The sequence below is a fragment of the Malaclemys terrapin genome, chromosome 10, assembly GCF_027887155.1.
Source record: "Malaclemys terrapin pileata isolate rMalTer1 chromosome 10, rMalTer1.hap1, whole genome shotgun sequence".
NCBI classification, from domain to species: Eukaryota; Metazoa; Chordata; order Testudines; family Emydidae; genus Malaclemys; species Malaclemys terrapin.
This window is the reverse complement of record NC_071514.1, coordinates 51,350,062-51,377,852: the sequence shown is the minus strand read 5'-3', so window position 1 is coordinate 51,377,852 and position 27,791 is coordinate 51,350,062. Positions and strand designations below refer to the sequence as shown.

General features: G+C 44.8%; 1 protein-coding gene across 2 annotated transcripts in view; it reads left to right on the top strand.

The window, feature by feature from the left end:
- RAB40C (RAB40C, member RAS oncogene family) overlaps positions 1–27,791 on the top strand; it is a 71,528-nt gene that overhangs the window by 36,410 nt on the left and 7,327 nt on the right. For both annotated transcript variants that reach the window (XM_054041683.1, XM_054041682.1), the window contains exons 3-4: positions 6,617–6,677; positions 11,215–11,275. In XM_054041683.1, coding sequence (XP_053897658.1) covers positions 6,617–6,677; positions 11,215–11,275 — 122 coding nt within the window. The remainder of the gene's footprint in view (positions 1–6,616; positions 6,678–11,214; positions 11,276–27,791) is intronic.

Sequence of the window (27,791 nt, the reverse complement as noted above, 5' to 3'; positions counted from 1 at the left end):
CCCCAAATATGGCGATCAGCTAAACCCTGAATATGTGGGCAAGACTCACCAGTCAGACACCCAGGAAAAAATTCTCTGTAGTAACTCAGATCCCACCCCATCTAACATCCCATCACAGGCCATTGGACATATTTGCCACTAATAGTCAAAGATCAATTAATTGCCAAAATTAGGTTGTCCCATCATACCCCCTCCATATACTTATCAAGCTTAGTCTTGAAGCCAGATATAGCTTTTGCCTCCACTGCTCCCCTTGGAAGGCTATTCCAGAACTTCACTCTACAGATGGTTAGAAACCTTTGTTTAATTTAAAATCTAAACTTCCTGATGGTCAGTTTATATCCATTTGTTCTTGTGTCCACATTGGTACTTAGCTTAAATAATTCCTCTCCCTCCCTGGTATTTATCCCTCTGATATATTTATAGAGAGCAATCATATCTCCCCTCAGCCTTCTTTTGGTTAGGGCAGGCTAAACAAGCCAAGCTCTTTGTGTCTCCTTTCATAAGACAGATTTTCCATTCCATATTGAACAGGGCTGCAGATTCCAAAGTCTTAAAGGAGTGTTCTGCTCTGTTGTGCAGTAGTGAGACTTTAGATTACTGCTACAAGGTTGTGTCAGTACCAGTCTAGCAGTTCCCCCATGGCTCACATGTGGACTCTGTCAGTTATTCAGCTGTATGCCCCGTCTGCTGCCTCTGGTTGTGGTCTCTCTAAAAACAAATAATAAAGTACAGATGGGTGGGTCCTGCACCTAGCTGTGGCAGTGCCAACAGTGTTGCAAGATAAGACTTCAGGTGTCCCTGTCATGACTGTAACTCCCAGGAGCAGTAAAGGGTACCCATGGATTTGATGAGGCTGCCAGTGTTCCTGTACGGTTGTATGAGCATTACCCTCCCACCAGTCCAGCAGGAAGCTGCAGGCATATGCAACATACTGCTCAAACAGACTGACCTACCTACAACAAGGACATAAAATGCACAATCTCACAGGCTAACGCTCTTAAAATAACCTTATTGAGTGCTATAGGCCAGACCTGTACAGCTCTGTGCATATGTACGTGTTTTTTCAAATGACACCTCTGAAATGTTGCCATTGCATATAATATATATTTCCCCACCCCCATTAACAATGATCAGGTACGTTTAGCATGGTGTTGATACAGGATGAGGAAATTTCATGACTGCCAGTCATGATTAGTGGTAAGGTCAGCAAGAGAACTTGAATTTATGCAAGCTGTAGTGGTGGTTCAGTTTACCAAGTCTCAAGTTACCAGTTAAAATATATTTGATGTCTAAATACTAATAGAAAAGTCTAGCAGATATAGAAGTGTCTTGATTTTAACTTGGTCTAATACAAATTCCTGACTTCTCAAACTTGCGGGGTGCTGTGATAGTGGTCAATGGGTGTGGCTGGTATACAACCCTAAATGCAATTTCCCTTTCCAGCACTTAAATACCAAGGAATAAGCACCATAGAAAAATATATGGGCTGCCTTTAGGAGTTAACTAAACTGTTGTAAACAGCAATTATTGGGCAGCTGCCTGAAACTTTAAGTGCAGAGTTGGAGGCAGACTTGATACTTTCCTTGCTGTGCACCATTGCATAAGACATTTAAAATTAGACTGAGCAAAGCACTAGAAATACTCTAGGGACCCTTCCTCTGTTGGCAGGAATGGGACTCCATCACCTAAAAAGAGAGGAAACAGTCTAATGTCTGGTCTGATTCTATTTTAGTACAGTCTTAGGAGAGTGCTGTCACATTGTTCACCAGCTAGATCCCTGTTACACATTTTTTTTTTCTATTTTACTTGTTTTAATGAGTGAGACTGCCATTTGCCTAGAGTCAGGCTTAGTGGAAGCAGGTGCTCTGAGCTTCTGCTACACGACTTTGCCAATGTACCTCTATCATGGCCCATTCTTTCAATTCTCTGCTTGAGTGAGGCCCGGACTGCCAGCTGTGTCTTAGCAGTGTCTGAAGAGACTTGCTGGGGTGGGGGAGGGAATGCAGGCTAAAGTGAAACCCCCAAACTCAGTCATTTGAACATTGAGGTGAAGGGCTACTGCTTTAACCCTCTGCCTCGATCTAAGCTTCTAACACACCCATGTCTGACGAAGGAGTGCAAGAGGCTGCTAGGTAACCTGCTGATAGAGATGTTTGCCCACTGCTTAATGCTTTTATTGTAGATGTGCCCATGCCCAAAGACCTTCTTAGTCTGTTTTGATTCTTTAAAGTACACAGACTGTTTTTACATAGTACTGCAGAAAGCACTGCTGCTATGACTAACCAGCATAAATTCACAACAGGGTAATTGCTGCCTGTTCAGAATGCACTAGGAATTTTTGCTCATGTACAGAGTAGGCGGCTAATGAAAGTGGAGACTACATATACCTTTTTTCTTCCTTTTAATAGGCTTGTATTTTTGCGGTTTGTATTCAAGCCTGCATTATTCCACCCTCCCTGAGCCAATCAAGCACTGCTAGCTTTTAAAAGAAACAATAGCCAAGTGATTAGTTTCACCCTGGCAAAGGTATTTTGGAAGCACATGGCCTTTGCGCCCATAAGAATATGCTGCTATTCCCTGTAGTCAGCTTGGTTTAGCACTTTTACAAGTGTTCCATTAATTCAATTGAACGCTGGCACAGAGAGCTTTCCGTCTGAGTGCTTTCCTCATGCAGAGAGCTGTGGCGCATGAAAAACAGCAGGGCACCTCTGTATGAAGCAGAGCCTCCAGGGGCATTGCAGCTGAAACAAGGCAGTATTCTTAATTAGTTCTGTCCCCCAACAGAACCCCCTCAGAGCAATGCTGTGTCTGGGGTGGTCAATGTTCCATTAAGGGATATTTGGTTGGATGTTTTCTTACAGTGTCTTTCCTTTATGGGAGGGAGCAAGCTTTCACCAGCATTAATGCAGGGACTGGACTGACTGACCTCAAGTAGCTTGTGGATTGGGACTCTAGAGATCTTTATGGAAGTAAATCCAGATCGGTGGCTTGTCTTCAGGTGAAGCTAAAATATAAACTGTACGTACTGTGTGATTAAGTACTGGAAATAGCTGGAATTCAAGATAACTATCTTTATGGTTTTTTATAGCCCCCCAATCAGAGCTCAACTTTAACTTTTCATCAGCAGAAATCGGATGTCTGGGCGCGATATTTGCTTTATTAACCAAACTTGTAGCTATTAATAGGTTATTGGGCAAGGACTTTTGTTGCAGGAGAGAGGAAATGTACTTGGTAACTAGGCAGTTGGCTGTTTTTTAATTCCAGACTTGAGAAATCTAGCTGGAGGGGAAGAAAAGGTTGAGCCCTAACATGGTAGGTTGTGTCTGTGAAGATGGCACTCCGCTTGGTTAAACAGTGTTGGACTGTAGCCTAAGCTCTCTTTACGGCACTGCCACTGGGAATGTAAACTTCACTACACTCCTGGCTCCCTAAATCCAGAGCACTGAAAAGCACACCTGAAGCTACCTGGCTTTGTGGGGTGCACTCTGTTCCCCACATACCTGTGGTGTGATGAACAGCATATTAGCTAGTTTTAAAAGGGGGTGTGCTCACTAGGAATGTTGTAGCCTTTTCCATCCAACCTCTTTGGAAGGAGATCCAGCTTCCTCTGAAACTGAGGCAGACGGCAAGCAGACTGGCTCCCTGATTTTTAACAAAAATCCTTGTTTATCCAGAAGTTTTCAAACACCTTCAAATAAATGGGACTTAACTGTTAACATGGCCTACGTAAGGAACTTTTTTGGTATTTCTATGCTGTTAAGCCTACAGCTCAATAGAATTCTGGTTCAGATTTTTAGCAAAATTTATAAACTGTCCTACTTGAGACTGATCCTTTTCCAAGCGTCTCTAGAGGAAGAGTGCTCATTGCCCTACTTGACCCAAATAGCATACGAGTCACATGGTTCATCTTAGACTAACAACTTTCACTTCCAAGTGACTAAACTTTGAAGAGTTTAAACAATGTTTGTGTTGTAGTCTAGGTATTGTGAACACCTCCTACTGGTGAGTTCTTAAAACTTAAACAAGGAGCAGGCAAGGTGAAATGGTATTGCCACCTGGGCAATGCATGAATAGCCTGGAAAAACACTCTTCCACACAAATCTGGGAAAGCATAACTTTGAATTGAGCTCCCCATTGTAAGGTGTCTTTGAACAGAAGAGATTCCTTTTTAAATGGATATCCTTTTAAGACTTCATCAGTTAAGCAAATGAAAAAGAAACACAATTCCTAGTTGCATCAGCCACCACCAGTCCCTGACATTTACCTCTGACATTTACAAGACATTATATGACTCTCCTACAACCATCCTTTCTGCAGAAACAAAGAAGCTGTGAGCTGCTGCAATACATTTCTGACTTCTCAGCAGATTTAGCAGGGGGAGTTTTTGGACTTGCCCCTTGTGGTTTGGAGCATGGTTCTCAAACTGATTTTGATGTAATGCTGTGTGTGTGTGTGTGTGTGTGTGTGTGTGTGTGTGTGTGTGTGTGTGTGTGTGTGTATATATATATATATATATATGTAGGTGATAAGGGAGGAGGTAACTGTTCTTCTAATACAGTGAAATTTGAGAGAGTGCCTTTGTCACTAAGTCTGACTTATTTTTTAGTGAGATAAGAACTCATTTTTCTTATAAGTACATTTGCTATAGTAGGTTCTCTAAGAATATTCAGTTCTGTTGCATGCTCCAGTCTCATCTTTTTGAACATGGAATCAGTCTCCATGGTGAACCTCTCAGCATCAATTTTAGATCATAGTTCCACTTAGTGGAAGTTGCAGGAGGTGGTGATCTTTCACTGAAAGGAAGATTCTTGGTTCTCAGGCTAAATAAATTAAAAGCGCCTTTGATGTAAAGTTGCCAACTCTCCAGTTAATCAGTGTAAAAGCTTGAACTTAATACTCAGCACTGCCGTTCAGGGTAGAGCTACAAGTCAATAAATTCCATGTAACCAGGATCTTCAGTTTTTTCTTGAAGACTGGAAGACCTGGTGTGATGTTGCAGTCTATATGATTTTATAAAAATATGCTAATGAGTGAATATAATGTAACTGGAATATGCTTCATGCAAAAGGTCTCTTGTAAGTATCATTACAAAGCTTATAATCTACTGAGTGTGTTCATCCTGTTTGTATAAATGTATCTCTCTTGTATCTGAAACTAGAAATATGAAATATAACTGAGGTCCTATTGTAATTATGCAAAGTGTGGGCAATTAATGGTGGTTTGGAATCTTGATGGCTCCCATCAACCAGGACAATTGACTGTGGATGGCTCTGTTTGCAGGCAGGCCTTCCTGTGAGTCAGGCTGGGAGGAATGAAGGCTTGGGGGTCTTACAGTGACGTGATCATGTCACCTGAACTGGAATCCATCTTTAACCTGGTGCTTTTCCAGTGAGGAGGGGTGGGAACCCAGAGGGACAAAGGATTCCCACCTTATGCAAAAGATTATATATATATATATGGGTGGAACAGAACAAAGGGGCAGCCATCATGAGAAATCCCCTAGCTACCATCTGAGCTGTACCAAGAACTGTACCACGGTAACGGATTGTGCCCAGACTAGGAAGGTGTCCAGTCTGAGAAAAGAAACTTAATGAAACATCTCTAAGGGTGAGTTTTTAACCTGTATTCAGTTATATTACTGTATTAGATGTAGATTTGCGTGTTGTGTTTTATTTATTTTATTTTATTTTATTTTACTTGGTAATTCACTTTGTTCTGTCTGTTACTACTTGGAACCACTTAAATCCTACTTTCTGTATTTAATAAAATCACTTTTTACTTATTAATTAACCCAGAGTATGTATTAATACCTGGGGAGGCAAACAGCTGTGCATCTCTCTCTATCAGTGTTATAGAGACAGGTTTCAGAGTAGCAGCCGTGTTAGTCTGTATCCGCAAAAAGAACAGGAGTACTTGTGGCACCTTAGAGACTAACAAATTTATTTGGGCTGTAGTCCACGAAAGCTTATGCTCTAATAAATTTGTTAGTCTCTAAGGTGCCACAAGTACTCCTGTTCTTTTAGTGTTATAGAGGGCGAAAATTTATGAGTTTACCTTGTATAAGCTTTATACAGGGTAAAACGGATTTATTTGGGTTTAGACCCCACTGAGAGTTGGGCATCTGAGTGTTAAAGACAAGAACACTTCTGTAAGCTGCTTTCAGTTAAGTCTGCAGCTTTGGGGCAAGAAATTCAGACCCTGGGTCTGGGTTTGCAGCAGGCTAGCGAGTCTGGCTCAAACCAGGCAGGGCACTGAAGTCCTAAGCTGACTGCAGGAAAGTAGGGGCAGTAGGTCTTGGCCCATCAGGTGGCAGCTTCCAAGGGGGATTCTGTGATTCAACCCGTCACACCTGGATACGATGAAAAGGGTTAAACATGGTTGGGGGAAGGGTAATTCTTGCATCAAAGAAAGTGCTTTCCAGTGGAGCTACTTGAGTGATCACTCTTCTACTTCCAAGCACTCCATCTGTACTTGATAGTGTATTGGGATGAAGCAGCATCTTCTATGGTTCAAAGGTTTGCAGAACTGTCAGCAGCTGGGGAAAGTAGATTGCATGTTTGTGTCTCTAAAGACCCGCTCAGTGTTTGTTCAGCTTTTGTTGGTTTCTTTGCAGGAATTGACTACAAGACCACCACTATCTTGCTGGATGGCAGAAGGGTCAAGTTGGAACTCTGGTGAGTTTACGTTTCTAAGCTATCTTGGCAGCAAGCCCAGTGTCTCCGAACATGGTGAAGTCTCTGTGTGACTGGAGAGAGAATATAGATAGCTTTTGAAAGCATGCTTCAATTCACTTGTAATGCTTTTCATTAGAATCAGAGGGGTAGCCGTGTTAGTCTATATCCACAAAAACAACAAGGAGTCTGGTGGCACCTTAAAGACTAACAGATTTATTTGGACATAAGCTTTTGTGGGTAAAACACTCCACTTCTTCAGATGCATGGAGTGAAAATTACAAATGCAGGCATAAATATACTAACACATGAAGAGAAGGGAGTTACCTTACAACTGGAGAACCAGTGTTGACCAGGCCAATTCAGTCAGGGTGGATGTGGTCCACTCCCAATAACTGAGGAGGAGGTGTCAATACCAAGAGAGGGAAAATGGCTTTTGTAGCGAGCCAGCCACTCCCAGTTCCTAGTCAAGCCCAAATTAATGGTGTTAAATTTGCAAATGAATTGTAGCTCTGCAGTTTCTTTTTGAAGTCTGTTTTTGAAGTTTTTTTTGGTTGAAGGATGGCTACTTTTAAATCTGTTATTGAATGTCCAGGGAGATTGAAGTGTTCTCCTACTGGCTTTTGTACGTTACCGTTCCTGATGTCTGATTTGAGTCCATTTATTCTTTTATGTAGAGACTGTCTGGTTTGGCCAATGTACATGGCAGAGGGGCATTGCTGGCACATGATGGCATATATCACATTTAGTAGATGTGCAGGTGAATGAGCTGCACATGATGGTGTGGCTCATGTGGTTGGGTCCTCTGATGGTGTCGCTAGAGTAGATATGGGGACAGAGTAGGCAACAGGGTTTGTTACAGGGATTGGTTCCTGGGTTAGCGTTTCTGTGGTGTGTGTGTGTGTGTGTGTGTGTGTAGTTGCTGGTGAGTATTTGCTTCAGGTTGGGGGGCTGTCTGTAAGCGAGGACTGGCCTGCCTCCCAAGGTCTGTGAGAGTGAGGGACTGTTTTCCAAGATAGATTGTAGATCCTTGATGTGCTGGAGAGGTTTTAGCTGAGGGCTGTAAGTGATGGCCAGTAGGTGACTTCTAGGTACCCGTCTCGCTCTGTCAATCTGTTTCCTCACTTCTCCGGGTGAGTATTGTAGTTGTAAGAATGCTTGATAAAGATCTTGTAGGTGTTTGTCTCTGTCTGAGGGACTGAAGCAAATTCAGTTGTATCTTAGGGCTTGGCTGTAGACAATGGATCATGTGATGTGTCCTGGATGGAAGCTGGAGGCATGTAGGTAAGTATAGCAGTCAGTAGGTTTCCGGTATAGGGTGGTGTTTATGCAACTATCACTTATTTGCACTGTAGTGTCCAGGAAGTGGATCTCTTGTGTGGACTGGTCCAAGCTGAGGTTGATGGTGGGGTGGAAATTGTTGAAATCCACGTGGAATTCTTCAAGGGCCGCCGGACTCCTCGTTCGTTCATTTCATTAGAATAACCTGGTGATGACCAGACCGTTTCCTGTTTAGTAAGTAGCACACCCAAAGAGAGAGCTGAAATGTTGCCGATATAATGTAGTACTTTGCTGTGGTCCTGTTGAAAGCTTTGCACCCTTAGTTCATGAGATTTCAGTGCAATATAAAGATGACATACCTAATCTCCAGGCACAGTTTACGTAAACTGCTTTGGTGCAATTAATGCCCCTCTTCATCATAGTAACTCACATTGCAGCATTAATACAGATCCTCTTTTCGGTGTGTGGCCCATGAAAATTTGGGATACATAACCAAAATTTTTTGTTGGCTGGATTCCCACACTGTAAAACTATAGTCAGCCTACACCATCTGCACACCCAGTCCCAGCAACAAGACCACCATCCTCTATTCCCGGTGTGGTCCTATTTGCTCCTCCTCCAGCATGTCACTCAATTCCCACACAACCTTCCTGCACTAAAAAAAAAAAAAAAAAAAAATCCTTTCAGATACAATGCCTGGTTTCCCAAATCACACAGAGAAAGAACTACATGAGGGAAAGAAGGAAAGAAACCTGGTTGTGGGGCTCCACGTCTGTTTCCAGAGAGCTGGCCCTGGATTTTGTTGGGTCCTGGCTTCCATCCTTTAGTTTAAGAGTTGGACTGAGGGGGAGCCCTATGATGAACAGGGAACAGACCCCAAAACTAAAAGGGCATAGACTGCATTCAATTTCTTGGGATCAAGGCTTACTGCAATAACATGACTCTGTAGCAGAGAACAATGAGAATGGAGTGTGATATTTGCATGAAGTGTCCTCGGTGGGAAGGTAGGAATTGCAAGACTGGATCAGACTTGTGGTCCATCTTGTCTAGTATCTTGCATCGGGGTGTGCACCAGGTGCTTCAGAGGAACGTGTAAGACCTGAGGCAGGAAGGTGAGGGGAATCTGCCCCCCATATAGGTCTCACCCTGATCTAATAGAGATTGACTTAAGCCCTGAAGTATGAGGTTTTAATACCCCTTCCACAAACCGTGTACCATTATGAAAACACTGGATATTTGAATCCTGTTAAGTTCTTGGACTCCACGTCCTGTTGCACTGAGTTCTGTAGTTCAATTACATGTGTGAAAAGATGTTTCCTTCTACTGGCTTTGAATTCCCCTTTTCGTTTGATTGACTGTCCCGTTGTTGTTATGTGACAGGGAGAACAGAAGTTCCCAGTCTTCCTTTGCTGCTTATATAGATAGCAATCCCTATCTACCGTGTCCCCTCTTACACCTCTTCTTTAAAAGGTAGCAGTCCTAGTCATTTCAGTAATTCTTCAGAGGAGAATTTTCCTAGACCTTTTGTCTTTTTGGTTGTCCATCTGTGAACCCCTCTAATCCTGAAATATCTTTTTGTAGATGCAATGAGCAGTACTGTACGCACTATCTAGATGAGGCCACACCTTTTGATTTATATAATGGCATTATAATAGTCTCAGAATTAATCACCATCCTACTCCTTATGCAATCGAATATTTTGTTTTTGTTTTGACCATAGCTGCCCATTAAGCAGAGGTCTACATTGAGCTCACAGTGATGCCCAGGTTCCATAATGTGACATTTCAAAGCTTAATCTGAGTGCAGTGCGGTGTTGAAACTTAAAGCACATCTGACACTATCATGCAGCTGATGAGAGTCTGAAATTGAGTCTCTCGGAAACTTGATCCAGGGTGATCAGAATTCGCATTGCTTGTTGACGTGCACCTCCTAGATCAGTATCGAATGGACACAACAGTGCACTGTCTGGTTAGCCTGACCTCGGATTGCACTTCAGTAGACACTGCTTAGATCACTGTACTGTGCTCCAGCATAATCTCCCAGATGTCCACAAATGCTCATTGAAATTCTGTGTTTATTTAAAACTTGACATTAACTTAAAAGAATGACAAATAGAGTTGAGGTGTTTAGTGTCTGTAATGCACCCTGTCGTGCCTGTGTGCGGCAGAACATGCTGTACTGCTACGTGCTGTTCCCAAGGATGGTGTGCTGTTAAGTATCTGCACACATAGTGGCCAAGGAGGATTGGGTGTAAAGGTCTCTCCTACAGCCAGAAAGGGTCACTGATACACCTTCCCTTTAGTAAGGGCTTCTGAACTGATGAGCTCAAGAAGGACTCTCTCATTGGCCCTTATTTTTATTTAAACTTTAAAAAAAAAAAAAAAAAAAAAAAAAAGGTAGGCTAAGTCTGCACCATTGCCAGAGAAGGGATTCCTAGCCCAGTCTCACTCAGAGCTGAGCCAAATTAAAGAGAAGATGCCTTGCTCTTTTGAATAGTGACTCGCTTTGTCTCTTGGTTCGTCATGGAGAGGGCTGCAGGTTTGTTGTGGATACGCTGATTTTCCTGTTTTGTCCATGACTTGTCTTTGTCTCTGTGACTCACCCTGCAGCGATTGCTCCTGTCCCACAGGGCTGGGCCTGGCTCTTCACTCTGTGTATGGTGACCTGGTGTGCAGGATCACAGCACCGCTCATGTTTGGCCCATCATCATGACGAGGGGGCAGCCAGGCCAAACCTGAGTGATGCTGTGACCCTGTGTGCCACGTCACCATGCTCAGAGTGGGGAGCCGCCTGCAGGGTGAGTGCAGGATGGGCTTGCTCTTCAGCCCCCTTGCTGCGACCCCTCCTTATCAATCACAGCATTGTCTATTAAAAATCCCCAAATCCATGATTTTTACTAAATTTACCATGACTGCTTTGTAATTTTTGATAAAAAAATGCTGTGACAAATCACCAACCCTAATCCTGGAGTAGTGCTGAGAAGGTGCAAATAGAGAACTGCTCCACAGGAAGGATGATGACTGCAGCAGGGGACTTCCTGGTATATCCTAAAGGTGGTCACCTACTGGGGAGGAAAAACTTTCCAAAATCATGTAAAAGTATCTTGCTGAGCAGCCAGGTACTATGCACGTACAGAGAGATCAGGTGTGACTCACTGATGGATTGGTTCGTACTTCAGTCTCCCGTCAGCAGTGTCAGTAGGGGGTTCTCCAGACTTGTCTGTCTAACTCTTCTCAATTTGTTGGATTTTCTGTTTCAGGGACACATCTGGCCAGGGGAGGTTCTGCACCATTTTCAGATCCTACTCCAGAGGTGCTCAGGTAAGCACTACCAGGAGTGCTACGCTGGACTGGGCCTGCTCACCATCAAAGTTCTCCAGACTAATGGGAAGCAAGTTAATGCCCAACAGCACCATCCAGCATCTTGTGTTTCCCTTCCAATGTCCTGGCTCTGCCCTTCTGATCAGCATATGCACAAATGGGAGTGTCACAGGGCGGGACTCACCAGTGCGGCGCCTCCTGCTGGTCATCCAGGGAATTAAGATTTCCAGCCTCCAGAGTGCCCTCTGCAGGCCAGTGTCCTGCTTGCCACTGGGCCCGAGTCCCTCCTGGACCCCAGTGCCCCTTTCAGGCCAGGGTGCTGCCTCCTGGCAGTAGCCCCACAGATCTAGGTTTCCCCTCCCCGGGGAACCCCCATCCTCTGTCCCCACCTCGCCTCAGACTATAGCTACTGCCAGTCTCGATCTAGCCCCCGTTCACTGGGGCAGACTGCAGTGTAAATGCCACTCATCACCGGCCAGGGGAGTTTGGACCTGCTGCCTCTGCCTACCCTTGGGCTACCCCTCTGCAATCCCAGTACCCTTTCCGGCCTTTAACAAGGCCTGCAGCCTGGGGGGTTTCCAGGCTGGAGCTCTCCCAGCTCCTCTAGCCATCCCCCAGCCCTGCTCCACTTTAGGTAATCTTTCTCAGCTCCCAGGCAGCCAGGCCCTCCTCTCTCAGCAAGCTAGAGAGAGACTGTCTGCTCCTGGCCCACTGCCCTCTTGTAAGGGCCAGCTGGGCCCTATTGGGGTGTGGCCACAGCTGAGGCTGCTTCCCCAATCAGCCTTTCCCCAGCCACAGCCCTCCCCAGGGCTGTTTTTAACCGCTCCGGGCAGGAGCAGGATGACTTTCTCCAAGGGGCTGACTTATGCTATTGCAGTGGAATACAAACTGTGCTCCACTATACTAGGTAGCACACTGTAGGTGTGCTGAAGCGGCATGGTTACTAGTATGGATCATGTGGGGCAGTCTTTGCACAGGATCTGGATTAGGTTTAGATTGGAGTTCAGGATTTTGGCTGAAAGCTGATTTGGGAAGCCTCAAATGACAGCAAACTCATGAGATCAGCTTTCCCTAGTCTGTGCCAGTTCCAGAAAATGAGCCTCTTCAGTTTATGTACTTGACCCAGGCCTTAAACGAGAAGGGCTGGTTCAGATCTGATATCTGTCCTTAAAACACGGGAGATGAAGGCTTAGAATGTTAATGCTGGGGGAATTTTACGCACAATATTTTAAAATTCTGCATATTTTATTTGTCAAAATAACACAATATTATCATTCCAGTTTCAATTATTTTGGTAATTTATTTCAAAATACCTGTCAACAAGTATGTCAACAATACAGACAACAGCAAAAAAGATTTCCCTCAGGAGTAGAGAGTTAACTTAGGCTGCTCAGTTCTCTGGCCTAGAGGGGCTCTGGAAAATATCCCTCTGACTTCTTTTCAAGAACCAGTTGCTCTCTAAAGGCTCACTGACTGGACCAGTACATCTAGCAATTATCTAAGGCCTTCTCCTCTGAATTTCTGCCTCTTCAACTTAATCTCTCACTGTTTTTGCATTTCACTACCCACAGCTGTAAGCTACTTTTCTAGCTGGGAAGGCCATCGTGCCTTCTTTCCGTAGGACTTCCTACAAATGTACTTGAGATCTAGACATGCGAGCACTAGACTGCATACCATGTGCGGTCTCCTCCAAGTGTCACATTTAGTTCTTGTACGTACAAACTTCTAGTGTTGTGGATGGTTCTGTGGGTGCCTCTTCGGCTGCTGCTAACTCTATGGTTCTCTCAATGAGGAGCAGCAGCACTTAATGCTGTGATTTGTGGGGGGGGAGAATGGGGGGGGCGGGGCACAGAGTTCAAGTACATGCACACCTAATACAATACAGGAACTTTAAGATTAACTCCCCTTCCTGCCTCTCAGCAAGTTCTGCCCCAAAGTTGCATTCCAGAGAGATCTAGAAGAACTTCACTCCTGGTAAAACATAGTCAGGACAGGTCTTTGTCCCATCCAACTTCTGATGCCATGTGGTATTTTGATGATCAAATGAAATTTGACCAAAACTTTCAGTCCCAAATGGAGCATTTTCTTAGGCAGTAGCTTCCCTCCCTCCCCTATACAAGAGTGTTGGGTGTTTCCTTTGAATGGCAGAGTCTAGAACTGCTGGTGTTTGCACACATCCAACAATGTCTGCACCAGCACTCCACAATGACCAATAAAAGCTTGAAAGTGTTTATATGGAAAGTATGCCTCACTTACCTTCCCTGCATACCTTGCCACCAGGGAGCAGTCTGTGAGGAATGTGATTTTTAGCCCAGCCCTTACAGCTGATCTGGGTGGAGGAGGTCATTTTAGTGTAAACAAAGGACTGTGTGCAGGGATGTAGATGGAGTTGCCAGCCAGCAGGGGGCTTATGTAGCAAGGTACAACTTCTGTCTTCCTCAAAATCTCTGGATTCTGCACAGCTTGTAACTTCCCTTTCCACAGGTGCACCCCTTTTGCTTGTTAAGTGATCCTAAAGGTTGAGTGTAAATAGTGAGTGAGCTGACCTATTAAAAAGCAAAAGGATACTAAATAAAAACCTCTCTGCAGCATGTGAATGCAATTTCCACTGCAACCTCGTAGCATTGTTCTCATGAGACAAGCATTTGTGTGTGTAATTTGGGCACTTTTTGGAGGCTAAGGACAGAAAGCCCAGGGATCCTTCCACTATGTGGTTTGTAATAGAACCTTCACTCAATACTAGTAGCTGAAAGCCCATGCTGTAATTTGTAAAGTCATGTGTAAAAAAAAAAAAAAAAAGGCTGAGAACTTAGAAATGAGGCAGTTACAGACCACAAATCCCTGTAATGATTGCACCTGGTCATATTCTAAACAAAAATAGCTTTTAACCATGTTTGTAGCTGTTTCTATCACTTCACACTGATTCAATAGCCGCTCTAGGATTCAGAGTGACACATAGCGTGATGTTCTTGAAATCATATTATATAGAGGAATAGGGCGATCACTAATTCTAAATTTTAATAGCTGCCTTCAGTTTGGTGCCTATTGTCCTTGGTAGTGTAGAATGCACTATGTAGCCTGAACTTTCACTGAAATATTTGTGCAGATCTCAGGGTGCCTTTGTATCGAGACTAAAACATTGCAGAATGATGTCCCTTTAAATAAATTATGCCCACTGTTTCTCATGAAGCTGGCCTCATGTTTCAGGAAAAGGGCCGTTCTAGTTTAAACTGCTCTTTAAGAAGCCAAGCAAAGGGATGGGACTGGTTGCATCAGAAGGCTGAATTTGCTGCAAGGATGGGCTTTGGTGTATTAATTTCTTAGCACCACCTTCTGGCTCTTGTAAAGGATCCTACAGACTTTGCACTAGACTGGCACCTCTGCCCTTTCCTCTGATTGAAAGCTACCATTCACCAAGAGCCGAGTCTCAGGCTCCTAGGTATAAATGCCAAGCATTTGATCTGAGAAGCATCTCCTCTTCAGGGAGGTTTGGACTGTGGTGTGGAGAATGAATGGAGTGGGGAGAGCAAAACCTCTGTGGAAGTTTCCTTAAGAAATTTGGTCCTAATTACCATGAACTGGGAAGCAATCTCAGAATGGGAAGAGAATCTGCCTTGACGTTTCCCTTTCCCATACCATACATCTTCTCATTCAGCCTGAGCTCTGGATTGTGAGAGGAGATTAGTCTGCATTAACAAGAAGGCATCATGTGTTTTGAACACAGTGCTGTATCTCCAGATTGCGCACTATCAGCATTTCTGAGTCACTGGACTTGGTAAACAACATTACACACTTTTATGGGCCACCTCAGTTGGGCACGTGCATTGTTCTTCTGGAAAAAGTCAGTAATTAGAAGTATCAGGATTCAAACCTCATTGTCCAAGATTAGCCAATTTCAGATATCGGACAATGAAGAATAGTCCCTTTTCAGCCTAAGCAAACAAGCCCACCTGACTAAGTGGGGCTTGGCGCCATGGACAAATGATTGGAGTACAGTAGGGCAAGTGACAAAGCCATGCCATCTCCTTTGACAAGGAATAGGTGATTTAACTCACTTGGCTACCTACTGCTTTAAAAAGGTTTGTCTAGGCTTGAAGGAAAGCAGTACCAAGTTGCAGGTTTAAGAGCCTGGCCAAAAGGGCTTTAACATGCTGTAACAGTGATGTAGGCCAGTGGAACATTAGGCTAAATTCTTTAGGCCAGGGGTTGGCAACCTGCGGCACGCGTGCCAAAGACAGCACGCGAGCCGATTTTTGATGGCACACTTCTGCCTGCCGGGGTCCTGGCCCCACTCAGCCCCCCTGCCCACCACTTTCTCCTGCGGGGGCGGGAGGCAGAAGCTTGGTCATGCTGGCAGCCAAGCTCCCCCCTCCCCCACTTCTTCCCCCAGTGTGGTGCTTTCCTGCCCCTCCCTCTCCCTGCCGCCGATTAGCTGATCGCCCTTGCGAGGGGGAGGGGGAGCAGAGCCAAGCCGCAGCATGCTTGCTGCTCCAGGGAGGAGGCAGAGAAGAGGTGGGGACGGGACATATCCCCTCCAGCCCCCTGCCGTGAGCATCCCCACGAGCCAAGCACCCCAACCCTCTGTCCTGACCCCTGAACCCCCCCACACACAGCCTTCTGCCCTGACCCCTGCACCCCCTCACACATCTCCAGCCCCCATTCTGACTCCTGCACCCCCCACAGATACCCAGCCCCGCTACACCCATGCCCTGACTCTTGCACCCCCCCCCATATCCCCACCCCCACCCTGAGCACCAAACGGGAACTCCTGCATACACACACACCCGTTCCCACCTGTACCCCCAGTCTGGGATCCCTGCCCTGACTGCTGCACCCCCCCCACACACACATTCCCAGCCCTCTGCCCTGACCCCTGAACTCCCCCCACACAGCCCTCTGCCCTGACCCCTGAACTCCCCCCACACAGCCCTCTGCCCTGACCCCTGCATACCCTCACACACCTCCAGCCCCTGTTCTGACTCCTGCACCCCCCACACATACCCAGTCCCCCCACACCCTGACTCTTGCACCCCCCACATCCCCACCCTGAGCACCAAACGGGAGCTCCTGCACACACACACACTCACCCCGCAAACACGCACACATTCCCTCCTGCACTCCCGGTCTCGCGTCCCGGCTGCTGGCCCCTTGCCAGCCGGGGTCCCACAGGCCCCGCTCAGCCCGCTGCCGAACTAGGTGAACAGAACCCCAGGCTGGCAGCGAGCTGAGTGGGCCAGCAGCGTAAGATCAGCATTTTAATTTAATTTTAAATTAAGCTTCTTAAACATTTTGAAAACCTTGTTTACTTTACATACAACAATAGTTTAGTTATATAATATAGACTTAGAGAGAGAGACCTTCTAAAAAACATTAAAATGTATTACCGGCACGTGAAACCTTAAATTAGAGTGAATAAGTGAAGACTCGGCACACCACTTCTGAAAGGTTGCCGACCCCTGCTTTAGGCTGTGGTCTGAAATGCTGCCTTTGTCTCTTAGTGTTCATTAGTTAAGAATCGTGCGTTTCTCCCTAACTGGGTCGTCATCAGAATTAACAATAGGCTGTTGCAGGCAGTGTTGCCTAGTGGCTAGAACAGGTGACTCTTGGGACATTTGCATTCTAGTCCTAATTCTTCTCCTGAATGAGACATCTACAAGGCACTCCAGCCTATCTGTGCCTCCATTTTCTCATCTGTGAAAGCCTCACTATGGGCTCCCCCCCAGTACTTTAACAGCCTCTTTTTAAGTAGCCCTATACCTGCCCGTGAGCCCCCTGCCAGTTTTTTGTGGTGGTAGAATGTCATTTTTCCTCTCCGCTGTTGGATGAAAGGTGCATACAGACAGGGGAAACTGACAACAAGGAAACAGAAAAGCAGAGTAGTCACAAATGGCAACATTTTCAAGAGCATCTAAGTCCCATTTTCAAAGTGATTTGAGCACTGTGAAACTCAGGGAGATTTAGGTACTCTTGTAAACTTTACCCAAAACCCTGTCAAATACACACACAATAACCTAACTGGAAATACTTTTGTCTCTAATCTTTTCTGTTAATAGTGACCTTGGATGGTACAAATAATAGTTGCAAACTGTTCAGATGGAATGTGTGATTAAGTTGGTGTCCTAACTTGAAGAGCCCCCTATTGCCCCTCCCCATATTTGGGATGGGGAAGATCCAACACCTGTAAATCACAGCCTGGGGCTGTGCATCTGTGTAGTAGGGGCTGCCATTCCTGTCATAACTGTGCCAAATAGCTCATCACTTGGAATAATTGTCCACTGAGGGTACAGCGCTCTAATCTTTCTGACCTCTCTCCAGCTTGAATTTCTGCATCTACTGCAGAAAGGTCTTCATGGAAGCTATTCTGTAGTACCTCAATGTTCCTAGCCTCTGCTCTCACTACATGAATTTAAATTCTTGAGGCAGGGAAGAATGGGGAAGCGTCACTGAAACCTGTGTGAGCAGCTTCTCGGCAGATGCTGTCAGTGCAGCTCAGGCTTCAGGAATTCAGGCAGAGAAAATAAATAGGGAAGAAGTGGTGTTGATGGCTAACTCAGTTGCTTTCATGTCAGAAGAGTGCTCCTAACAGACAGGCTAGGATGTCTGGAAGAGCAAACTGATTGCTGCCTTCTGGGGCTTGCTTGCTTTTTCCCCACCCTGCCCTTGCATGCTCTTTCTGATTGAAATGGGAGGGTGATGAGGGTCTTCACGCTTGACAGCTAGCTATTCCAGTTTCTATTTCTCCTTTTTTCTCATGCCTTTTTACAACTTCATCTGCCACTCATGTAACTAAAGGCTGATCTACACTAAGTTGTAAGTCAACCTAAGTTATGCTATGTAAGTTACATAACTGAAGTCGATGTTACTTAGATCAACTTACAGCGGTGTCTACACCATGCTGTGTCAACAGGAGATGCTCTTCCACCGACTTAGTGGGTCTTCACCAGACCTGCTAAATCAACACCGCTGCATCGATCGCAGCAGTGCCAATTTAGCTGTAAGTATAGACAGTCCCTCAGCTACTTAAACCCACCATACTGATTTAACATCTTGGGGCTAATGAGTTTGGACTGTACATAGATGTTCAAAATCCTCCAAGGTTGTATTCTAGCCAGAAGTGTGAGCAGCTAGCAAAAACCCTCAGTAGACCTGTAACTGTCACTATTAGGGCTCTTGCTAGTTGGCATTTGTACCTAGGCTAAAATGCTCCTGATATTAAAGGGTTAAGTGTGTGAATTAGGCACTCTCACTCTGCCTGGTTAATCTGACTTTTTGTTCGTAACCAAGGTATCAGTTCTGGAATTTCTGGTTTGTTCTTCAGTAGCACCTCTTATTCAAGGATCTCAAAGCATTTTTCTACATAAACATCAGTCAAGCCTCAAACAACCTTGTTTCTACCGCCAACAAGGTGGACATATATTTCCATCTTATAGACGGGTAAATTGAGGCAGGGGAACTGTGACTGGATCAAGGTGACCAGCAAAATATCACAAAGTCAAGAACAGAATCTAGGGATCTGGATACCTTGTCCTCTACTCCATCTGCTAGAGTAGACCACATACTAAAGAAAATAGACTTTGCCCAGAAGAGAAATAGCCAGCAGTAGCATACCTTAAGGCATCTGACTGCCTCTGAACTGATCCATGTTAAGCCTGCCATGGTGCAGTTAGCAAGCACCGCCATGGTTTCACCATATTTGAATAATTGTAGGATATGGGGCAGTGTCCACATTGCAGTTGTAATTGTAGGAGATTGCATAGGGGCCAGCTGATTACTGTTTGATTTTTAAATTTGTTTGCAACCTAGTGCGTGTCATAGCATTTCTCGGGGCTTAAAGCAAACAACTTGAGCAAGGGCCTGCTATCATTGTACACTTTCACATCTCTGACAGTAGTGCAAATACAACCTAGTCTGCCAGATCAGAGTGACCTGGGAAGCATTTTGACAGCAGTAACTTTTGAGGCACATAACTGGGCACGAAGCATGAACAAACCAGCTTCATTAGCTGAATTTTCAGAATTCTGATCAGCTGAGATCTAATAACAATCAGTAGAGCGCCAGTCTTCCCCTCCCTTCTGTAACCAGGGAGTTGGCACTCTAAACTGGCTTCTTGTTCATGGCACATCTTGTGTGACGCTCTCACTTGGGACCCTCTGATGCCTGTGAAGATCAGATTCCGCTTACACTAATGAGCAGAAATTGCATCCTGTTAGGAAATCACCAGTCCTTTAGAAATGCAAATCTTGGTTTTGAAGTTGTTTTATTTGCATGCGTTTGTATTAAAAATAATGTCTGACATTCAGGGGGATGACTTAATACAAAGTAGTTGTTAATGTTGTTTAATTAACTGTTGCAGTGTTGCATACAGTACACATAGCATATTTAACTGTGTTTAAGATGGTGCAGAAATCTATATGCCATTTTGTCTTCTAGTCTTTTGCCCTTTTCTATTGTAAATCATTCTAGTCTGACGCTCACAACTAGTGTTCCTAAGCTTGTTATCAGAGTAGTAGGGAGTAAATAACATTGCAGCAATCATGTGGCTCTTTCAAATATTGGATAGTTTCTAGTCTGGGGAGGAGCCATTCTTTTCAGCACCCTTGTGGATGCCAATAACTAAACTTGTTTCCACAGACACTGTGGAGACTCGACCAGCCATCCTTCACATTGGCTGTAATACACAGAGGTTCAAAGAATGTGCTACAGAAATTGTTCCAGACAGCTGTCTGCAGTTCATTTTTAATATGCATTCTAAGATTATTCCATGGGCAGCCTGGATCGGAGTCTCCAAGCTGCAGCCATAACACAATAAAAATATTGCTGAGCTCTGCCTAGTAACAACATTTCTGATCAGTGGCCTGTTTACCCAGTTGATGGTTTAACAGTATTTGGTGGGATACTGGAATTTTTGGCACCTTTTGCTGTTTCTCAGATGCTGGCTGTGCTCTGCCTTACAGCTGGTTAGATCCCAGCAGATATATGGGTTGTGTCAATCACTCAACTCAAGCCAAGGTGAGAGGAGGGGGCAAAGAACAAAATGTAACTGCTCTGGTTGCAGTAAATGCCTTCAGTCCTCCAGTTCAGAGGATTTTTTCTACCCAAGTTTAATGCGGCTTCCCCTGAACCAGAGAGAAGGATAGGTGCTGTTCCCAGCCTTCCTTCCCAGCAGCCTTCTAGGGAGAGGGTTGCTAATGAATATCAAACTCTAGACAATTTACTATTAAATAGAATGCACCTGGGTTAAGCTGAGGCCTTTTGCAATCACATAATTTCCTAGTGCCTTGTTTTTCTCTTTGTTCTCTTGTATTTTTCTCTCTTGAAGAATCTCAAAAGCTTGTTTTCCAAGCCACAATTTGCTCACTCATTAAATACTCAAAACACCATAGCAGAAATAACATGCATTGCACTGGTAGCCAGAACAAACACCCTGTCAAGACTTCATAGATCCTAACTCTTCAGTAGGCCCAATCTAGTCATCTCTAGCTAATGCAGTAGCAGCAGCTCTCCCGGGGACTCTGATTCCCCTGCCATTACAGCACTTTCCTGCTACCTCCTCTTGGTTATGCAGAAATACCTTTTGGTGGTCGAGTGAAAATCAGCTTTAACTTCAGCACAGTTAAAATGTTTTAAAAATAAATGTGTAAGCACACTGCTTTATTATACAATAACAAATGACCATTCCTTTTTCATTGCATGTGTGTGCACATATATATGACATGGACACTTCCACTTAATAGAGAGGGAGAGAGACAAGCACACATTCATTCTTTGTGTTGTATTGGTGATACGTACGCATGCCAAAAAGCCGAGCAGAACTTCATTTTCAAAATGCATCAGAAAATGTGGAACGAGGCAGGCTTAGGAATGCATCAGCCTCCTTCCATCTGAAATGAAGGTGAGTGAATGGATTGTGCAGGATAGGTAAGAAGGATGACCCATTGGCTAATGTACTGCCTTGGCAGTGAGGAAATCAGGGTTCAGTTCCCACCACTTCCTGTGTGACCTTGGACAAGTCACTTAATCTCCCTGTGCCTCAATTTGCTCATCTGCAAAATGGGGTTAATAACAATCTTTTACCTCTGAGGAGCACTATTAGGTTACAGACCCTTTCTTTGGTGAAGTGTACGATGATGAGAACCATACAAGTACCTAGAATGACAGACTAGACTACTACTTCTGATTAGCAAATAGTTGCACACTATGGCATTCTTCTGTTATTTAAAGTAACCTAAGAAATTCCATACAGAACATTATTTAGTGCGGTTATAAGTTGGAAAAGGGAGGCATTCAGTGAAGCAATGTCTAAGTTAGGATTGCCTGTGCAGCTCTATCCCAGGTCCCATTTGCATGTGTGTGCATAATAATATGACTCTCACTATTTTTTGTTCCAAATGAACAGTGAGTGAAACAGGGTTGTGTAATAAATTAAGCTAGTTTCAAAAGCACACCTGCCAAACTCATTGCATGGTCTGTAGGGTGTCAGGCGTCAGGCAGAACAAAAGATAGGATTTAAAAAAAAAAAAAGTGCCTCGTGCAGACAGTAACATGCATCCTGTGCAGAAAAAAAGTGTGCTTATTCTATCCTTATGCACATACTGGGGAATGGTGGCAGAGTGAAGGGTCACAGACAGCCTTAACTTTGGTATTTCTTGATTTTTCTGTGTGTTTCACACTTGGCAATCTAAACTCCAGTCCACGTGTGCATGGAATTATAATATAAAGTACCTGTGTTGACAGTGGAGGAATACTTACTTCTTTCTTGAAGTCAAAGCAAGTATATAGCCTTGATCTTTCACTCAGCTACTGATAGTTTGGCACAATCTTCCTGGTGATGTATTGCATTGATGCACAATATTCCTCTTTGGAGCTGCCGTCCAAGATCTCCTTAGAGTGCTTAAATATGCTATCCTACAGCATATGTCTGGCAGAAAGACTCTCTTGACAAATTAGACCTCATGACGTTTCTGCTGGCTAAGGGAATTTTGTCCACAAGTAAACAAGACAGCTGCATAATGTCTTTAATCTAATTGGTTTGCAGTTTAATCTTTTTTTAAAAAGAAATCCCACTTTCTGCTTCATAAAGGAAAAGTTGTTTTCTCTTTTGGCTGCCTTTATTTATGAAGAAATCATGGAAAACCCCAAACCCTGTATGTTTACTTTGGGAGCACCTTAATTTTTATCTTCTCTGTTTTAGTGGTTGACTCCATAGAAGGCCACAGAACTGGAGTGATTTTTTTTTCTTTTTTTTTTTAATCCTTACTTGATAGGAACTTTGCAAAATTGTTGAAGAAATTTTTTCTTTTCTGCCCCCTCCTCCCTCTCCCCCTTCATACATACATTTTCTCGATCTCACTGCCTGCTATTTATGACTGTAAAAATAATTATCAATCAGGTGCTTTAGGCAAAACCTTAAATTTTTAAAATGTTAACTTTTTCCTACTCAGGTGATTGTAAATAATGCAGATGGTGGTGATTTTTAACAACTTTCTCATGGCCTTATGCTTTGGCACACTTGGCCTTGGATAGATGTTCACCTTTCTGCAGGCAACAGAAATTCCCCATTAGTGGAAACTAATGAAGAGGAGTGGGCAGGCTTTGTAGACAACAGAAGATGCTATGGATCAGGGCTATTGAACTGTATAGAAAGGGGAATTTAGAGTTGCTTTGAGAGGCATTGAAGAATATAGTAAAAACTGGCCAGGCCTTAGCCCTTCCTCCACCCCACCCCCGAAACTCTCTTCATAAGCAAGGAAACCTTTTTAAAGGGAAGCCCATTGTGAAAACACATGTTCTGCTGCACTCAGCATATGTTTTCCTTGTGCTATCCACAACTACAGAAGGGAGGTAAATATTGCAACTGCTTTATAAAATGGCTGTCAAATTTTGACTAAACTAGACCATAACAGTGGTACATGGTACAAATACTGACATAGCTAGAATGCCCCAGCAGGCATTACTCCAGTGCAGTGGTTCCCAAACAGGGGTTTTTAAAATGCTGGGGGTTCGTGAAATGTTGCAGGGGGTTCTCGGGGAAAAAATTCCCTAATGGTGGACAGAGCTGTCCCTAGGGACCCCGGGCAGCACGGGGCCAGCAGCCCGGAGCCCCTGGACTTCCAAGAGCTAAGCAGATCAAAGCAAGCATCTCTATCACACCGAGGAGATTTCAGAGTAGCAGATGTGTTAGTCTGTAACTGCAAAAAGAACAGGAGTACTTGTAGGGTTACCATTCGTCCGGATTTACCCGGACATGTCCTCCTTTTTGTGCTAAAAATAGCGTCCGGGGGGAATTTGTAAAGCACTCACAATGTCCGGGATTTCCCCCCTCCCCTGGAGCGGCTGGGAGGGCTGCAGGAAAGTCCCGGGCTGGACTCCGGAGCAGCTGGAGAGGAGCTCCGCCCTGCATTCTGAGCAAGTGTCTCAGCACAAAGTGCAGCCCTCCCCTTTTGCAACTGGGAGCGGTTACTGCCATGCAGCGTAGCAAAACGGGAGCGAGAGCACTTTGTGCTGATACAAGGGCAGCTCTCCCCTGCAACCCGGTCCGGGCCAGGGACCGGGTTTTGTTGTGCTGGGGAGCTTAGCCATGTGTCCGGCTGGCACAGAGCCCAACACCCTGTTCTGAGCAGCAGGGTAAGGGGGGGCAGGAGAAGGGACAGGGAGGTTCTGGAGGGGGCAGTCAAGAAACGGGGGGGGGCTTTTTGGGGGGAGTGGAGAAAGTTTTGGGCAGTCAGGGTACAGGTAGGGGGTAGGGTCCTGGTGGGCAGTTGGGGGGGGGGTCTTAGGAGGGGGCAGTTAGGGGACAAGGAACAGGGAGTCTTAGGTAGGGGGTGGGGTTCTGGAGGGAAGTTAGGAGCAGGGGTCCCAGGAGGGGGCAGTCAGGGGACAAGGAGCGGGGGGGTAGGGGGCTGGGAGTTCTGGGGGAGAGCTGTCAGGGGGCAGGAGTGGGGAGAGGGATCGGAGCAGTCAGGGGACAGGGAGCAGAGGGGTTTAGATGGGTTGGGAGTTCTGGGGGGGGCTGTCAGGGGGCAGGAGTGCGGAGAGGGATCGGAGCAGTCAGGGGACAGGGAGCAGAGGGGTTTAGATGGGTTGGGAGTTCTGGGGGGGAGCTGTCAGAGGGCAGGAGTGGGGAGAGGGATCGGAGCAGTCGGGACAGGGAGCAGAGGGGTTTAGATGGGTTGGGAGTTCTGGGGGGGGCTGTCAGGGGGTGGGGAGTGGTTGGATGGGGCGTGGGAGTCCCAGGGGTCTGTCTGGGGGTGGGGGTGTGGATAAAGGTTGGGGCAGTCAGGGGACAAGAGGCAGGGAGGCTTAGATAGTCCTGGGGGGCAGTTAGGGGCAGGGGTCCCAGGAGGGGGTAGTCAGGGGACAAGGAACGGGGGGAGGGTTGGGAGGTCAGGGGGGGCGGGAAGTGGGAGGGGCAGGGGCGGGGCTAGGGCGGGGCTTCTCCCGTCCTCTTTTTTGCTCGCTGAAATATGGTAACCCTAGTACTTGTGGCACCTTAGAGACTAACAAATTTATTTGAGCCTAAGCTTTCATGGTGCCACAAGTATTCCTGTTCTTTTTACTGAGAAGATTTAAACTTCAAGACTCCTTATAAGAAATGGAAAGGGAGGTGAATATTTTTTGCTGTTTTTAAAATTAAATAGGCAGCTAGTATTGTTTTTAAAATTATTATGAAGAACAAGTTTAAGCTTTGTTGTAACGTGCATTGTTTGCCTGGACTGCTCAAGACCTGAATGCTTGTGTAGGAAGAACTCTTTGAGTTGGCTTCTTAAATACCTTCCTGCTGTTTCACATCTGATACTCCTTGATGAAACATAAGTCTTGTCTTATAACAGGCTTATTCAAAGTGATACAAGCTACGAAAGTGAGATCTTGAAAGAGTGTTGCCATTTTTGTAATATAATAAAAATATTGTAATGATAATAATTAATATTAGTGTGTAATAAACATCTCATAAAAACAAAATTTATGTTTCCAAGATCACTGCTTTTATAATTTATACTCAGGTAAAGGATAAAATCCCTGGAAATATTAGTTTTTAGGAGGGGGTTCGTGAGACTTGACATTTTAGTGAAAAGGGTTCACAGGTTGTTAAAGTTTGGGAACCGCTGTTCCAGTGTAATCCAAACCACATGCTCTGCTCCTGCCCTGGGAGAACAGGAAGGAAAATCCCACCCCCTCCCTATACAGCTTTGTACAATTGACCTGGTGCATTATGGGATTTTGTTTAAAGTATTGGACATAGAACAAGGATACTGGAAGACTAGGTGGAGTAGCGGTCTGATCTAGTACAGTAAATCCTGTGCTTCTAACTGAATGAAGCACTGATTTTGTGCAGTAGCACCAGTAACTCCCCTGGTCTGTTGGAATATCCTGTAGGTCAGTTGACTTCTACCAGTTGGTACACTGAAATGTCAGTGCAGTCTTCAAAACTTCACTGTACTGCTTACAGATCCAGGGTGGAGGGTGCGGCAAGACTCTTTTCTCACTAAAGGGCAAGTTTTGATTTGGGGCACACCCTTAACTCCAACCCCAGACCTGACTGTCCTTTGGGGACATCAGCTGCATTTGCTTAGAAGCCTGGCTACACTATGCCTGCTGCAAGACATGAATTTTGTAGCCTGGACCTGTTTGTTTTGTACTTACATTGGCCTCTGACCATTTGTATCAGTGCTGGGTTTTTTTTTCCTTATGATGTAGTTATTTCCAGCTGAGCCTCTGTGTCATAACAATGTTGGTTCATCTGTTCCTACTCTAGTTCCAATCACTATCTTCCATTGTGACTCTTCCTATGCAACTCAGTTACAATAACAGTAGCAGTGGAGCTGTAGGAGCAGATTACCTTGAACTTCCTGTTTTCATTCAAATACCCTTGGTGAGAAAGGGAAGAGAGAGAGAGAACAAATAAAGTAGAAACGTTTGAAAGCACTAGCATCAGGCATTAGCTGCCCTTTAAGAAGAATTTCTGCATCATTTACATGTCTACTCACTTTCTGGTAAATGCTTTGAAACCAGAGGTGGTAAAATGTGTGCTTGTAGGGTCAGACACATCGCTTGGTGCTGGGAGTACAGGAAAGCCTGGAACTGGACAGATTCAGTAAGAAACACTAATCCGGGTTTTCTCTAATATGTTCCACCGTATCGCTATGGCCTCATTATATAGTAGCTGCCATTAAAAAGGCAAGATTTGCCCAACAGATACCACACAGCAACCATTATTGCTTCCAGATGAAGGTAAAGGGCAGGAAATGTGATATTTTAGCTACTAGGCGGTAACTGTTAGCAACTGGTAGCTTTTTGATAGTGATCGTTGTAACTTCAATGGACTACCTGGAGCTAAAAGCAGCATTGTGTAGCTACCTACCTAGCCAATCCATTGCAAGCAACAGGCTGTTGCAGAACATGAGAACAGTAATTCTGCCCTTTCCTCGAATGAAATAGTTCACGCTTTTATTTTTATTTTTGAAAGAAGGGACAGATTTCTTTAGGATGTGTGTTCTCATCAGCTGTTGGTGACTGGGATGCTTTTAAATGCAACACTGCCTGCAGTTAACCTGAGATTCTTCCCTCTGGGCCATCTTTAGTCTTCTTCGTAAGCTTTATATTCTCTGTTTTGACTCTAATGCTTTTACCTTTTGATGATATATCTTCCACGGCTGGCTTCTTTTCACAATTGCTGTCTCCCACCACTAAGATGGCCTTATCGCAACCTAAACATAAACAGGATGTCTTGCAAAGTGAACTCCTTCGGCCCAGATGTGTGGCCTGGTCCTTTGAATCTTCAAAAATAGCTAGAGGTTACTCAGTGTAAATATCCAAAGGGATTGTCAACAAAGTCACCTTCTCTCCCATCATGCGCAGTCACATTTATATCTACCACCTTATTTGCTTTCTTTTGTCGCAGCCTCAGGGACAAGGCATGAGCTTAAAAATTGTCTTCCTGTTGGAAAACCAAAGGTCCATTAAATGAAGGTTGCTCTGCTCTGACTGCAGGACTGATGAAGCTTTATGGTGAACTATCAAAAATGAAACTGAGCTGTAAAACTTCTCTAGAGAAGGTAGTATACGTACCAGCCCCAGGCTCAAAGCTAAGACACTAGCACTGTATAAAAAGCATTCTCTGAACTTGTATATGACTTATTTAATGTTCTCTAGTACAGCAAAGTCTTGCAAAGCCAGGCCTGTCTGTCACAGGCGTTTATAGTGCCCTCATCATCATTCTAGTTAGGTGCCATCAGCAACCAAAAGATCAAGACAGGGAGCCCATTCATAAAAGCCGAAAGAGTAACCTAGGGAATATCCCGATGCCTGATTTGTCCCATGTGGATGCAGCCAGAATAGTGATCTGTCCTGCACACAATGCACAAGTGGCAGTTGTTTGGGAGCTTCCACAGTACCATGTCTTATTTAGTCTAGTCCTTCACTTTCCTGATTGGTGAATTCACTCAAATGTAAAGTTTTCTCCACTGAAAGAAAGACTGGACAAAGAGTGAAACCCATTCTTGGCAAAATAAGTGCAGGC